Source organism: Solanum stenotomum, chromosome 8, assembly GCF_019186545.1.
Source record: "Solanum stenotomum isolate F172 chromosome 8, ASM1918654v1, whole genome shotgun sequence".
Taxonomy (NCBI): domain Eukaryota; kingdom Viridiplantae; phylum Streptophyta; class Magnoliopsida; order Solanales; family Solanaceae; genus Solanum; species Solanum stenotomum.
In genome coordinates, this window is record NC_064289.1 from 57228927 (window position 1) to 57244309 (window position 15383).

The window sequence follows — 15383 nt, forward strand, 5'->3', positions numbered from 1 at the left end:
CAATATAATAGGTGTCTCTCAATGCCAGTTGAACAATAGGAGGATTAGGCAAGCAAGGGTTTTACTTAATTGTACAACAAATAATTATGCAAGTATCTTGAAAAGGATACATTCCCATAAACACATGAAGATAATGAGTAATACAAGTTCTATCTTCCACCAAAATAATAATAAAAGGAGTTCTTTAAGAATAATTTGTCCCTTGAAGTACATTCATCATCACCAACAAATACCATCAAATATGTAAATGCCACAAAAAGAAATATGTACAAAGAAGTACTCACAAGTCACAAGTGTTAGAAAGTGGGAGGAAGTAAGAGAAATTTTCAATAACCCTAGGTTTATACTTTGGATCTTTACCTTGTGCCGAGGGTCTATCAAAAATAACATTTCTACCCTACAAAGGTAGGGTCTGCATACATCCCATCCTGCCCTTACCAAACCCCATGGTGGGGATTATACTGAGTACGTTGTTGTTATTGATGTATCTTTACCTTGAACAGGTATATGTTTAACCTAAATTATGCTTGAACTAACTAATAGTCTACCTGATTAGATTCCACGATGTATATTATTCAAAACTAGCTATTGAGTGAGTCAACTGAAACTGTAACTATGGAAACTAGCTAGTGAGAGTCGACTAAAACTGTAACTATGGAAAAGAACAGTAATGTGCAAGTATTATAAGGTAAAATAAAGCAATTACGACGGACCATAAGAATGAAATTGAAGTGACATTAGATAAGATCATGTTCCCCAGGAATGTAGTTTATTATGATAGCTAGGCTAGATGTTTTAGGAGAATGACATGATAAATAAGGAATGTAAACACTATATTTACCTCTCAAACAGAGTAGAGCTTTATAACCTGGTCGATTTTTACTCGACAAATGGGGCACTCTCCTTTCTTTGATTTGATCTGGTTCAAACACTGCATGCAGCCAACCATGTGACCACAAGGTACACATGCTCCTTCAACTGAAGCTTCCCAACATATTATACACAGTGCAGGCTCATGTTCTTTTTCCTTTTGAGTCGTAACAGAAGCTGTTTTTTGTTCCACAGGAGGATTCGACCGGTGCAATGGGCTAAGATCTATGACCGGATAATGAACGTCTTCAACTTCTTCTGGAACAGGTGGAGCTGAAGGTACCGCAAAATCAAAAGCAGGATTGTTACCCTCTTGAGTTTCAACGTTTTCACCTGGATAGACACTAGACCTAAATTCAGGTGCATTGTCTGTCTTGTCCATTGCTTCCCAGCTACTTACATCTGAGGATGCTGTTTTGTCCTCTGAAGTGTTTTCCCATCCTTGATAATGAACTTCAGCTGAGGCGTCTCTACGTCCCTGCCGAGGCTCGGGCACACCCCATCCATTGTACTCTTCTACAGCAGGCTCGTCGATCCATCCGCTGCAGCTTAGTTCAGATGGTGTGGATTTAGGAAGTGATTGTTGTGGTCGTTGACTGGATACATCTGCGGTATTTCCCCATCCATTTTCTTGGACCTTAGTTCGGTTATCCGTCCAATCAGTGTTAGTAACTTCTGATCTAGGCTCGGATCTGACAAGTGAACCCCATCCGCTGTGAGCAGAATCCTCGGTGTTATTACACCAGTCATTTTCATTTTTTACACCGGAGCTTTGTCCATGATGATGTAAAATCTTATTTTCTTTAGCAGAATCAATGGAAGAGTTGATTCCAATTGCTAATTCCATTGCTTGTGCAGCAGTTTCAGATTGTGTAGCTGCAGTTTGGGTATTTTGTGGTAAGCGGGAAGGCAGGACCTGAAATACTAACATGTGGTAAGGCCCCCGAGGTCGATTCTACTCAATCCTCTTAGTGCATCATTAAAAAGAAAAAAATAGGGAAAAGGATCAAAAGTTCCCCACTACTATATGATGTATCTTATTTTTACCCTCCATTATACTTTGGGTTTGGGATCATAGATACCCTTGTCGTTAGCAAATCGCCTTGTATAAAGTCCAGAGAAAACATGAGACAATTTGATAACAAAAAGGATATGGATAGCTCTCCAAAGTAATAAAACAGGTGAAATTAAGGTATTTTGTATAGTAGAGGGATAAATTTGGACCTAAGCCCTAAAATAAATATATAGAAAGAACATGCATAGCAATTGCGAGGTAGAGAGGTTGTTTTCAATAGACCCTAGCTAAAGGACAAGTATATCGAAGCAGTTTGGGAAAAGAAATAACAGAAGGAAAGAAGCCACAACAAAATACTAAAGATAGCATGGCAAAGCATTATGAAAAAAAGGAACAATAACTACAATATTTTTTTATAACGACATAATAATACTATAATCGAAGTACAAGAAACAACAAATAGTAACAGAATCGAAGAATAAACAACTACAAGAATAATACTATGACTATGAAAGAGCATGCATAGCACCTCAGGAAAAGAAACCATACAAGAGATTAATACTATGTTCAAACAGATTCAGCTGATATTACGCGCAGTACCCTGTTAGATATTTAGCTGTTCACTGTTTCATTCAGCTTCGAAAGCATAAAGTTTATGACCAACAATATTCTGGCTCTAATTTCACAGTTGAATTGGGACACAAAAAAAAGAATTTTTTTTTATCAGTTCGAGGTATTTATACCCATAGTCATCTTCATTATCTACAGCTTCCACTTTAAACTTAAAATTTCTTAGATTACACACACTCTCAATGTCCAGCATACCACAGCAGTTTTACAATAAAACTACATGCCATCAGCTTCTACTAAGAAAATAACAAGACAGAGTAAGGCAAATATAATTTTAACTGGTGTACGTTTCTTATCCAAGTGAAAATAAGGCAACAAAGCATAATGCACATAATTCAAACACGACATGTGTAACATCGCATGATACAAACTCATCTGATGAACAAGCAACAGATACAGAATTGGTAAAAAGGTATGATTCAGTCAGAGTTGGTAATTACCTCAATGGAAGCAATACATGCTCTGTGCAACAATTGAAGCTGTTGTTGCTCAGCATCGCTGAATGATGTAAATTTATATCGAGTGTCTGATATGAAAACAACAAAATCAAAGAGCTATTATAAATCTATTCTGAAAAGAGGCCCTTACCTGAAAAAACATTAAATAAGAGGTTTCTCAATGAAACAACTTAAGTAAACTAAGCCCACTTGTTGGTCGCAGTAAAGCTTTTTACTTCTAGGAGAATAACTATCACACTCTACATTCTAACATTAAGTAAATCTGCATAGCTACCTAAGCCACAAATCAGAGCTATTAGTTAATCAAGGAATCTAAGTTGTTCGAACTCTTCACTTTCGGTGCCGTACCCATGCCGACACGACATGGGTGTGGATGTGGGATCCATACCCGGTTTGGTCAACTAATTTAGGGTACTTTGACCAAAATTCACGGAGAAATTCGGGAGATACCTATTATTTTGTAATCAAAACAAATGCTACGATGAATTGAAGAAAATGGAATAGCTCTTTTCTTTTTCCTTTTATCTCCTTCTGGGATTCTCCTCTTGATAAATATTTTCTCTTCAGAATAGCTTATAAATTTTCCACTCTCATAATTTAGACTTATAACTCTATTTTTTGGACATTTTAATTATTTTTAGCCGAATCCCCACACTTGTATCCGTACTTGGACCTGTACCCCTGAATCTTAAAATTAGACCATGAAGGATCCGACCTCTGGATCCACACTTGTATCGGACACCACACTTGAGTCCGAGCAACTTAGCAAAGTAAGAGAAGTGCAATTTAGAATTTGTCTTTTTGAGACAATTCCGAAACCTACATGTGAGACTAATAGCACTCATCTTTGTGTACTCCTGAACCTGAAGTTGCATATGCATCTACATATCAATTCTATCCTCTAAAATAAAATCTGTTGAGCTCTATTTTTGGCTGCAACTTAACAACATCTGGAAGGTGCTAACTTGTCCAGTACTAGAAAGAGTTCTACAGTGACTATACGACGACCATTTGATGCAGTAAGCACATCAGTACCCCAAACCAATAAACTAAAAATTAACAAAATTTATATTTGTGCATTAAAGCTTTAGCCTTGTAGAGGAATTTCTCTTGAGGCACATAAATTAACTGCTCATTGATAATTGTGGATAAGAATAAAAGGCTTTCTCCATTCAACAAGGCACCTACAGAAAATAATTTCAGGAGAAGAGTATTACTACAGGTCTTGTCAAAAATTGTCAGCACAGGATCTGTTCGTTGCCACCTTATCTCTTCAACAATAGCCTTCCATAAGACGATAACATTACGAGGCTGGGCGTCCTATTCAACAAAACATCATGTTAGTAAATCTGCCAATTTTATAGAAGGGCCATAAAGTACTCCCTTCTTCCCAATTCATGTGATATAGTTTGACTGGCACGGAGTTTAAGAAATATGGGATATGGAAAGAATTTGTAAAGTTCCAAAACTTCCCTTGAAATAAATAAATTTAAAATAGAAGAGTACACCTTTGTGGACTTTTTTCCAAATGGGTTAAATATTTGATAGTTTTATTAAACATTTGCCAAATTAGGAAATGTGTCATTATTTTGAAACTGACTAAAAAGAAAAGTGTGTCACATAAATTGGGACGGAGGGATTATCAAGAGTGCTTCATTGAATTGTCAGCTAACTCTTTGTTGTTGCTTCATTGAAGTCTCAACCAAGCACAGAGAACCATGAATAGACTATAGAGAGGAAGGATAACTTGGCACTTGGGAAGTTGGCGAATTTCAAAACCTCGGAGCTCTATGGTATAATCAGAAGATTTCACTGACAAACCTGGACAATTTTAAAGTGGGACATGGATTTTTTTCAGTTAAATAATCGACCACAACATATACTGAAGACGGAGAATATTGTTTCTTTCTACTCAATATGAACGCCAAGTACACGAAAATGCTTATTTCTTTGCTTGGCTAACAGCAAAAGGCTCATACTCACACGTCTGCTTAATTCTCTACTCTTTGCTTTCCACTTAAAATCTAGGAGTTTTTCCCAACAAATCAATAAAATTATTACTTAATCGGAAAAAAGATGTTATATATCTCAGTAAAATTATTGTTTTCTAATTAGTTATGATTCAGTTTACGTTGTAAGTCCCAAGTTTTTTATTTTTGCCCCAAAAATAAACAATACTGAGTGAAATACCACCTGGACATGAAACACAGGTTTACAGTCTTTATGTAAAAGTGGCATGCTGGTTTATATAAGGATTCTGCTCAAACTTCACAAATATACAATGTACCTACGTTTACGTCCAGTTTTTCATAGCAAGAACTGCCCACTCCTCGAGTTTTGAACATTACTCGTTAACTATCCACAGAAATCCTTGCTTGATATACGTCATCTTGAGAATTCTCTAAAGATGGTACAAGCTAAAAGAGAGGTACCTCACAACATTGCCAGAAGAGTTCGTGAAAGGAAGAACTATTGTTGGTCAATAAAGAGTTTATTTACCTGTAACGATGAGTAAATCGCCAGTTGTAATTTAAGAGGCTTCATAGGATCAGCTATGCCACAAGGTATGACTACAACCCAACTGCAATTATAATCAGTTGTCAGCAAGTATGCAAGACAGCTTACAACACAACAACTATGCTTAGGGTGTGTTTGGTATATAGGAAAATGTTGTTCACGAAAAATATTTTCTGAAAAATAAGTTATTTTTCTTACTTATTTCTAGTGTTTGGTAAATATGCAGAGAAAATATAATCCCAAAACCATTTGTATATAATTTTGGCAAACACTATTGGGGTTGACGTGGGGGTTAGAGGTGTGGATGTGGGGTGTGTAGGAGGGTGGGGATTAGACAATTAGTGTTGGATGTCACTATGGAACTTGTTTTCCCTATTTCCACTAGGGAAGTCATTTTCCTCATTTTAAAAACTTGTTTTCCTAGAGAAAGAATTCCAAACAAATTTGGCAACCAAGTATGAGACAATTGGAAAACATTTCCGCCCAAACACAACCTAAGTCCCAAACAGGTTGAACGAGACTGCTTACATATGCCTATTTCAACAACCTTTGGCAGAATTAATTTTGAAATTTGCATCATTATATAAAGAAGAGTTCAAAGCAAAAACAAGGGGCGCTTATAAGAAAAGCCAAGTTAGAATCATACTGACATCTTCCTAGATAATAATTGAGGAGCTAAAGCTTCAAGAAACCCTGGACCATAGAACTCCCTCATCCAACCCGAGAAAATGCAGATTTGTCTCTAAAAGTGAAAGCAAAACAAGGATAAATGAATTTGCAAACATACAATCCAAGACAAGAAAAAGACAGGAAAATACAAATAATCATGTGCATTCAATGTTAATGTAATTAAAGCTTGAAGCAAATATCAATTACACCTCGATAGTACGGACGACATTGCTAAAACCTTTTGCTCGAGCTACTTCAAGTGGAGTTTGGCAAGCATCGTTCTTGATAATTGGATTTGCTAGTAAATGAGGTTCATAGTAAATTATCTACATACATTAAGCAGCTGAAAACTATGCAAAAATGATACTCCCTCCGTCCCAATTTATGTGATGGTGAATTTATTTGTTGGTGTTTGACCGTACAGAGTTTAAGAAAGAAAAATATTTTGAAACTCATGATCTAAAATAAGTGATCGATATTTGGTGTGGCTATAAATCATCTCATTAGGGTTAAAATGAGATCTTAAAGTTAAATTGGACCAAATATATAGAAAGGTGTCATCTTTTTGGGACTGTCACATAAATTGGGACGGAGAGAGTACTAGATTATCCAGGAATGCAGTCTGGATCCATCTACAGAGCAAAAGGAGAAACCATGTTCACTTCGCAAAACTTTGAATATGCACCTCCATAGGAAAGAAGCAATTGCACAGTATCATCCAGACCTCTCTTAGCTGCATGATGTAGCGCAGTCCCAGCATGATATCCTGAAAAAAGTAAGGACTTGGAATAACGATTATCATTGTAATCAAAGCAGATTACTAGCACCTATTACAATAAAACGGTGAGGGTCGTGATCCTTCAAACCTACTGACTTAAAATTCTGGAACAGCCTCTACTGACGAGTTCAAAATTATAAGATTGCAATTGGCAGAGAAAGGCATACCTGGCCGGTAAGCATTGACATTAGCACCGAGCTCAAGCAAAGTTTTTGCAACATTCAAGCCATTCGGCTTCATGCACGCTACAATCAATGGTGTCTTTCCATCTTTGTCGATCCACTAATTCAATGGGGGCACAAAAGTACACTTAGCATATATACAAAATACTCATATACCTTCCAAAAAAGCCGAATCTCTTTTATGTTCACCAAAATGGGAGTTGATGTAGAGCTAAATTTTTCAAGTAAATTGGTGCACAGAACTTGTGTACTACATCTTGCACCAGTAAAAGGATTACTTATAACATCTCCTAAAAGTTGATTTTTTTTGTATATTTGCCAAAAAGGTATTGCTACAGAGTTATATCCTTCGAGTAAATCGGGTGCATGAGTGAATATGTATACCTACAGTCTACTGACTTGTACCAGTAAAAGGATTACTTATATCATCTCCTAAAAGCTGAATTTTTGTATATTCACCGAAAGGGTGTTGAATGTTGATATAGAGTAAAATGCTTCAAGTAAATTCGTGCATTGGTGAACTTGTGTATCCAGACTTAAGCCAGTCAAAAGATTGCTACCTTTTTTAACAAGTAAAAGACTACTTATAGCAAGCATCTCCTAGTAATTGAATCTCTTTTTATGTTTGCCAAAAGGATGTTGCTACAGAGTTAATTTTTTCGGTGCATGGGTGAATTTGGATACCTCAAGACTTGCACCAGGAATAAAAATTACTCATGGCATCTTTTAAAAACTGGATCTTTTTAAGTATTTACAGAAAGGGAGTTGAAAAATACTCCCTCCGTTCACTTCTACTTATCCGCTATACTAAAAATACATTTTCACCATTTAAAAAATTACTTTTGATATCTCCAAAAAAAATGGAATCTTTTTCAAATTTACCCAAAAGGGTGTTGATACAGTAATCCATCTTTGTGTTTTTCCCACCCTCCAACACACCTCATCTACACCCCACCCCCATAGGCCTCATCCCCACCCCACCTTCTATAGTATTTGTCTACATTATATGCAAATGTTTTTAGTATAATAGTTTATGCTTACCTACCGAACACAAGAAAATAAGTAGGAAACTTATTTTGTAGAAAGCATTTTCCTTCAGGTCCAACACACCACAAAACTTGCACCAGTGACAAAAATTACTCATGGAATCTTCTAAAAATTGAATCTTTTTTGTATTTACAGAAAGGGTGTTGAAAAATACTCCCTCCGTTCACTTTTACTTATCTACTATACTAAAAATACATTTTCACCATTGAAAAAATCACTTGTCATATCTCCAAAAAAAATGGAATCTTTTTTAAATTTACCCAAAAGGGTGTTGATACAGTAACTCATCTTTGTGTTCTCCCCTCCTACATTATATACAAAATTAGAATAATAGTTTATGCTTACCCACCAAACACAAGAAAATAAGTATGAAAACTTATTTTACAGAAAACATTTTCCTTCATGCCCAACACACCCCAAGACTTGAACCAGTGACAAAAATAACTCATGGCATCCCCCAAAATTTGAATCTTTTTCACATTCTCCAAAAAGGGTATTAACAAAAAGCTAGAATTTTCAATAAAATTGGATACATGAGCGCAAATTTATATACCTCAAGACTGGCACCATCATTGTGAAGAGCTTTGATAGATTCAACACCTCCTTCAATGACTTGTTGATACAGTAACTCATTTTTTGATTGTTGTTGCCCCATTAATGAAATTGCTAAAGATTTCACTTAAAATATGAGACAATTTTATGTGCAATCATTTGTATTTATGTGTGGCATAATCTGCACTCCCTGTAGAAAGGGGAATTTTTTTTGGGTATCAGAGAAGGAGAAAGTCTCCACGTGTCCAAGAAGAAGGGAGTGGATAATTTAAGTAAGGGAATGTAACATTTTGGTCTNAGCTTAAAAGCCCATCCAAACAGGCTCTAAGTAAGGGAATGTAATATTTTGGTCTTTCAATTATAAATAAAAATTTATTTTGATCTCGATGAAAAACGGGCTCAATATATTTAATTATATTTTTGATAAGTCATATTACACTTCAAGCTTAAATGTCTAATGTTTGGCCTTTCACAAAGCCACACTTGGATGCGAATTTTCAACTTTAATTGCATACGTTTTTGACGTGGCAAAAAACGAAAGATAAGAGTGAAAGTGTAAATAAATAGCCATCTAAAAATGAAATTCACTTTTTCTTTTTATCCAATACACTGAAAAACTGAGACATGAACCCAAAAAGAATGAAAATATTTGTTAGTTAACTTAAGGTAAGATGTATTAGAGAACTAATATTGTATTACTAATTCTTTATTTGGTTGGATTATCAGCCTATATATAACTAACTAATACATGTATTAGCTCTAGATCCTATTATGTATTTTGGAGTGTTTAATTAGTACATAGCAAATCATGATATTAGTAATAAAATGGAGCATAGTTAAAGAAAAAAAGTGTCCTTAATACACCAAATCAAACAGTGGATAAGAAATAATCTCATCATTACTAATGAACTCCATTCAGTACCCCTATATACATTCTTATCAAAGAGGAATAGAAAACATCATTTTAAACATCTTTGGTGATAGTAAACAAGTCAGGTACAATAATCTACTGATTTCCAAAGCTAACTAACGTTAACTCAACGCCTTGAATTTCCGCTTAGCCCCTACTACTCCCTTCACTAAATTGGACAAAGACATACTTCATATTTGCACGTGCATTTGGATCCATTTCCAGACATGCATTTTCCTGTTATATCCGTCATCCTATTAGCCATCAGTATATTCCCACAAGGCGGGTTCGGGAAAAATAGGATGTATGCATACCATGTAAGGATATATATAACACATGACCCTAACTCAAACTCAAAAGCTAGCTCTTGAGGAGAGGATTGCCCAAGTTCATATAAGAAGACCATCAATTCATTTTTCAATCAATGTGAGATTTTTACCCACTTACACATTTGAACAACCCATAAAAGTTAATAGAACACTACATTTCGACGGAAAATCCCATTAACGGGAATCTCAATCGAGATACATGGACATGGGATTAGTTCATGCTTGAGTGTAGTGGAATGGTAAAAATATCAGATAATATGTTTGAGTTATATAAGATTATAAAACAAAACTAAAAAAACATTTTGAGAATGGTGAACATTGTTCCTATTTAGTTAATTCTTTTATTAGCTTTGATTAGTATCTTTTTTTAATTTCATCATTCAACTCAAAGATAAAAATATTGATCATTTTCACAATTTCTCTGTGCTAGAGAAACATGCATAATACATTATTTTTTGGGCAAGTTCAAATAAGATTGTGTGGGGAGGGGGGTAAATAAGCTAAGTTGTTGTTAAAGTGTTAAAGTAAGTATAGCTATCAATTTTAAGGATGATTTGATATATTTTCTCTTTCATTTATTTAGAGTTAATGGTTAAAAATACATTCAAAGTATCACATTTTTGTAAATTTACTATTTGAACTATCAAATCTTTGTGTTTTCTACCTAAACTATTACTAACTATTTATCAAAACATATCTTGACTAGTATCTAATGGCCATGGTGTACATTCTCTTTTTTTTATTTAAAAATGATGCTAAATGATACTCCACACGGATAATTAAAGGAATAAGTTGAAATTTTTTAAAACAATATTTAAAAGTAATAGTAAAAACACTCTTGAAGTATCAAATTTTTTTGCTACTTTCATACATAAAACTATAATGTATTTATTTGTGTTTTCTACTTGAACTATCATTAATTATTTATCAAAACACACCTAAAAACTAATGAACCAGATGTCATGTGAATGAAACTTCATGGGCAAATTAAGTTGTCACACGTCTTTCGACAATTCTATTCAAACACTTGGTCTAGTTTTAGCTTCGAACAATATATATATTTTAAGAAACGCAAACATCTTGATTATTTAAATATGAAACTCACAAAATGTGATACTTTCATATGTTTTAGTGACCGTTATCTCATTATTTTATTACCAATTCCACAACATTTAATACTTTAGTAAATATAATTAAGCTACATCCAATATAAAAAGAGAACTAATTTTATAAAATATAATTGTAACGGTAACACACCAAATTAAAAAATTATAACAATCCAAAACTTCACAAGGCCCATGGGCCTTTCTCACCTTTAAGAAAAATTTCGCGCCAAATCCTACGTGGCAATGTAGACACATCAGACTCCACATCAGTTTTCCCGGCAATTGGCGCCAATTCTGACATGGCAGAACTGACACGTCAGCCTCCACCTCAGCTTTCCCGCCAGAAAAATGCTACCATATAACAGTACCCCACCCCCCACTCCCTACACCCACCTCGTCGCTTCACTTCACCCTCCATTGCTCTCTGCAACTTCTCATCAATTCGTGTTTTTGTTCATTTTTGCAATCAATGGAGTCTACAGATGCTTCTTCTTCACTGTTGAATACATTCAAATCGAAGAAGAAACTTCAGATTGGATCCGACCCGGATGCATCCGGAGCTCCGTCTCTAGATCCATGGAGCTCCAAAACCCCTGAGAAGACAATCGTTCCTCCTCGCCGGACTCGGAATCGGAATGCTGCGTTTTCATTGAAAGATATCCGACAGGCCGCACAGAAGCTCCGGAAACCTGACCCGACCCGCCCGAATTCCCAGACTGATACATCATTGAGCTCTGTGAAAACACAAATGGAAGAAGCTTCTGCAGCTAAACCGAAGAAGCCTGTAAATCCAGTAAAGCTACCAGAGAAGTAAGTTTTTTTTTTGGATTTTACATGATGTGGATCTATTTGTTATTGGAAAGGAGACAGATCTAGAATTTTTTAAGCAAAATGAACAACGGATTCAAGAAAATCCGTATACTAAAAGTTGAAATATTCATTTTTGAATCCCTAATTTCAAAATATGAAGAAATGAACACAAGAAAAACAAATTCGGAATGTTTTTTGTTTTGTTTTTTCTGGAACTAAAATTAGTGTTATTGTGTAGGTACAAATTGTTGGAGGAATTCTTTGGTGGCTTGGTGAGTTCGATTCGATTGCTGCAGTTGAAGGGTTCTTCGGCAACATTTACAAATATTAGTGCAAAGGTGGAGTGTCTAACAGATAGGTATACAAATGATGATTCGTGTATGCATTTACAGATGTTTTCTCTATGGATTATATTGATAAATTGTGTGATTTCTCTGTTGATTGTGCAGGAGGTTTACTTACAACCACTTAGCACAACTGAAGTTTCTTTTACCTGAGGCTATCGAGATAAAGAAGATGCTTGTGTTCGATGAAAGGACAACCTGTATGAAGCCTGATCTTCATATTACGTTGAATCCTAATGGAGTTGAAGGAGATAAGAAGCTGAAATCCTCGCGTGGCACCGAACAACTGAGGACAGTCTTCAGCAATCGGATTTTGGATTTCTTTAAATCCCACCCTGAGGTAAAAGAGGGATTTAACTTGTGCAAGTTTTGACAATTGGAAAAATTACTTTGCAATGATACTTGGAATTTATAGACTTAAATCTGTGTTGATTGAAATCATTAGCATAGTTTGGGATGCTAAGTTAGCTCTGCTAGACATACTTTACTTGTGCAAATTTTGACAATGGAGAGTTGCTTTGCAATGATATGTAGATTTGTTAGGCCCAAGTGAGACGTGCTTGGTGTATTTTGGATTTGTCGCCTTAAATCTATGTTGTCTTGCAATTATCAGAGTAGTTTGAGATGTTAAGCTAGCTCTGTGAGACTATAATTTAGTATTTATAGATTTAATTCTTGTGTTGATTGAAAATAATTTAGTGTAGGGATATCCCTTTTCTTCCTCCTTTGTTCCCCGAACTCCTATAAGAAGGTGAAAATAATAGGTTATTTTCAGATATTGCCTTTGCGTTTCTTGAAAAACTGGTGATAACAAATCCTATTTTTGAATTTCAGGGAAATGACATTCCTGAGGAAGAACTACCAGGAGCGTTTGGTGCGTCTAAGCAAGAGCTCTTGACGAACACATCAAGTCCTGCTGGTGCACAGTTAAAGGAGGAGACACCAATTGGCTCAATGCAGAAGCCGCCAGTAGCTGTATCTCATCTGTCTCAATCTTTCAGGCGATCCTTTTCTCATCGAGCGTCTATCGGTGTAGTAGAGAACGTAAAGCAACAAACAACAGTTTCTCAAACTTCAATTCCTCCAGTGTCAGAACCCCAGATTATCAATTGTCCCACCAACACCTCTAAATTGCTTTTGACACAAACTAGGACCACAAGATTCTCAACACAAGGGGTTCATTCTGATACTTTACCACCATCTCCTCTACCAGCAACTCCATTAAAAAACACAAAAAGTGAAGATGGTTCGTGTTTGTTAAGTGCTGAAAGTACTCCAGCAAAACTTGCATCTACTCCAGCAAAATTGATGAGTTCTACACCTTTGCTCCAACCTTCCAAGAGATGCTATATGACTCCAGATGGCGAGTCAACTGAATCACCAAGAAAGCTAGTGAGGCGCCCCCCTCCTAGTAGGTCATTGACCTTTAATACTCCTGTAAAGAGTTCAAAAGTTACAGAAGAAACCAGCCGGAGCAGAGAATCATCAACAGATGATGAAATCTTTGACATTCTTCCAGAGAATCTTCTGCAGTCGGTAAGACACAAAACAAACTTTCTTCCACGACAACATTTCCTTGTTAACAATATAAAAGTTGATCCTTAAGGCTGAGAGGAGTTAGGATATCTATATTTCTTAGTCTAGTATTTGAAGTTAATGGCTAATTTTTCTTGGATCTGCAGATAAGAGCAAAAGAGCAGGAGGCACTAGAGGAGCTAGATCCAGCCATATCCCAAGCAAAATGGCGCAAGAAAATGATTTCGATCTTGCCTAAGTTTTTCGACATGATTTACTTCCTATTTCACTCAATTAACCGATATGTGATTACTAAAGAAGAGCTTACACACAAAGTGATTTCGAGCCATCTAGCTATTGCTGATAAAAGTAAGCCTAGTTGATAATCATTTGAATACATGGAGTGCTTTGACAATTTGAAGCTGATTCTGACTTGAAAACATTTTTCTTCTTTCTTTGCAGGAGAATTTGAAGAGCTACTCCGGTTATTGCAAGAAATAGCTCCTGAATGGATCCATGAAAAGCTGTCATCTAGTGGGGATCTTCTCTTGTGGTAAGCTTAGATTCTTGCTAAGAAGTTCAAATCTTGAACCTGCCTCTGTTTGACTACCTTTAAGTATTATATGATGTCTTCTACTTCTTAGGGACTTGACGTGATAATTTGTGTTTTCATTGCAGTGTTAGCAAGGTATCAAATGCTGATTCAATACGCACAAGGATTGCCGAAGCAAAGTAAGAAATCAATGGCAATGGGATCTGAATTTGGCCCCGAGTTTTCCAAGTGGAGTTGTAAATGATAGTTTGGCTAACTAAATTATTTCCATACATTGACCCTCTCTGCAGCATGTGACTGCAACATTTTGCTATTTAGTATAGTTTAATGTCATTTTAACTGGTTTAGCTAGCAATTAGAGCTACAATAAGTTTGTTAGTGAAGACTGTCTCAATATCTTACTGTGTATTGGAGAACACTTTGCTTGTATATAGCCATGCTGCTTTTCTTGGAATGAGAATTTGGTAATAATATATATTTTTTTTCTATACTGAATGTTGATTTGATTGATTTTGAGGTGAATTCTTTTTACTTCTGAGCAATGAATTATGTAGCACTTTGTATAAACCAAATGAAACCTTGATGTCATTTTATGTTTGTTCCTCTTATCAACAAGGTATGGTGGTTGTCATGAAAAAGTTCAATCAAGAGAAGTTGAAGTAAAATAGAAAGTATTGTTTCAAAAGTATGTATATAAAATTTAGGCAAACATTATGGTCTCTGATTCACATTATTTTTTTTGTTATTGTTTCTCCATTGTTTTCTTTTTCTTTTACTTGAACTTGATATATTTGAGTTGAGTATTTTTGGAAAAAGTTTTTTATCTTCACGAAATAGTAATAAGGTTTATGTACACTCTATCATCTTTAGATCCCACTTTGTGGAAATTCACTGTATGTTACAATATATGAAGGTGGGTGGGGATCGAGGTCGGGGTCCGGGGTTGAGTGTGTCGAACAGTCGAAGGATGAGTAAAAATGCAGTAGTAGCATTTATATATTAATTTTTTTTAATGAACTTGTTTTTACTGAAAGAAATTGATTAAAATTTTGACCAACCAAACATAAAATAATAATAATAATATATATAACATATTTT

General features: G+C 35.4%; 2 protein-coding genes across 3 annotated transcripts; one reads left to right on the forward strand and one right to left on the reverse strand.

Moving 5' to 3' along the window:
• Positions 1-688: 688 nt before the first annotated feature.
• On the reverse strand, positions 689-8919 carry LOC125875044 (putative E3 ubiquitin-protein ligase XBAT35). Of its 2 annotated transcripts, XM_049556105.1 has the most exons (9): positions 8720-8919; positions 7105-7219; positions 6845-6925; positions 6369-6457; positions 6141-6232; positions 5473-5554; positions 4191-4293; positions 2956-3041; positions 694-1786 (listed from the first exon to the last, which is right to left on the reverse strand). In XM_049556105.1, exons 1-9 carry the CDS (start codon positions 8819-8821, stop codon positions 845-847), a joined length of 1692 nt encoding a protein of 563 aa, XP_049412062.1. In that variant the 5' UTR covers positions 8822-8919; the 3' UTR covers positions 694-844. The 2 variants fall into 2 exon arrangements, with proteins under 2 accessions (XP_049412063.1, XP_049412062.1); XM_049556106.1 differs by lacking the exons at positions 6369-6457; positions 8720-8919 and having other exon boundaries at positions 689-1786; positions 7105-7123.
• A 2545-nt stretch (positions 8920-11464) lies between these two features.
• Positions 11465-14719, forward strand: LOC125875153 (CDT1-like protein a, chloroplastic). The gene is made up of 7 exons (XM_049556245.1): positions 11465-11873; positions 12112-12231; positions 12323-12557; positions 13052-13753; positions 13900-14101; positions 14195-14285; positions 14411-14719. The coding sequence occupies exons 1-7, from the start codon at positions 11533-11535 to the stop codon at positions 14466-14468; spliced, it is 1749 nt and encodes a 582-aa protein (XP_049412202.1). The 5' UTR covers positions 11465-11532; the 3' UTR covers positions 14469-14719.
• Positions 14720-15383: the final 664 nt, after the last annotated feature.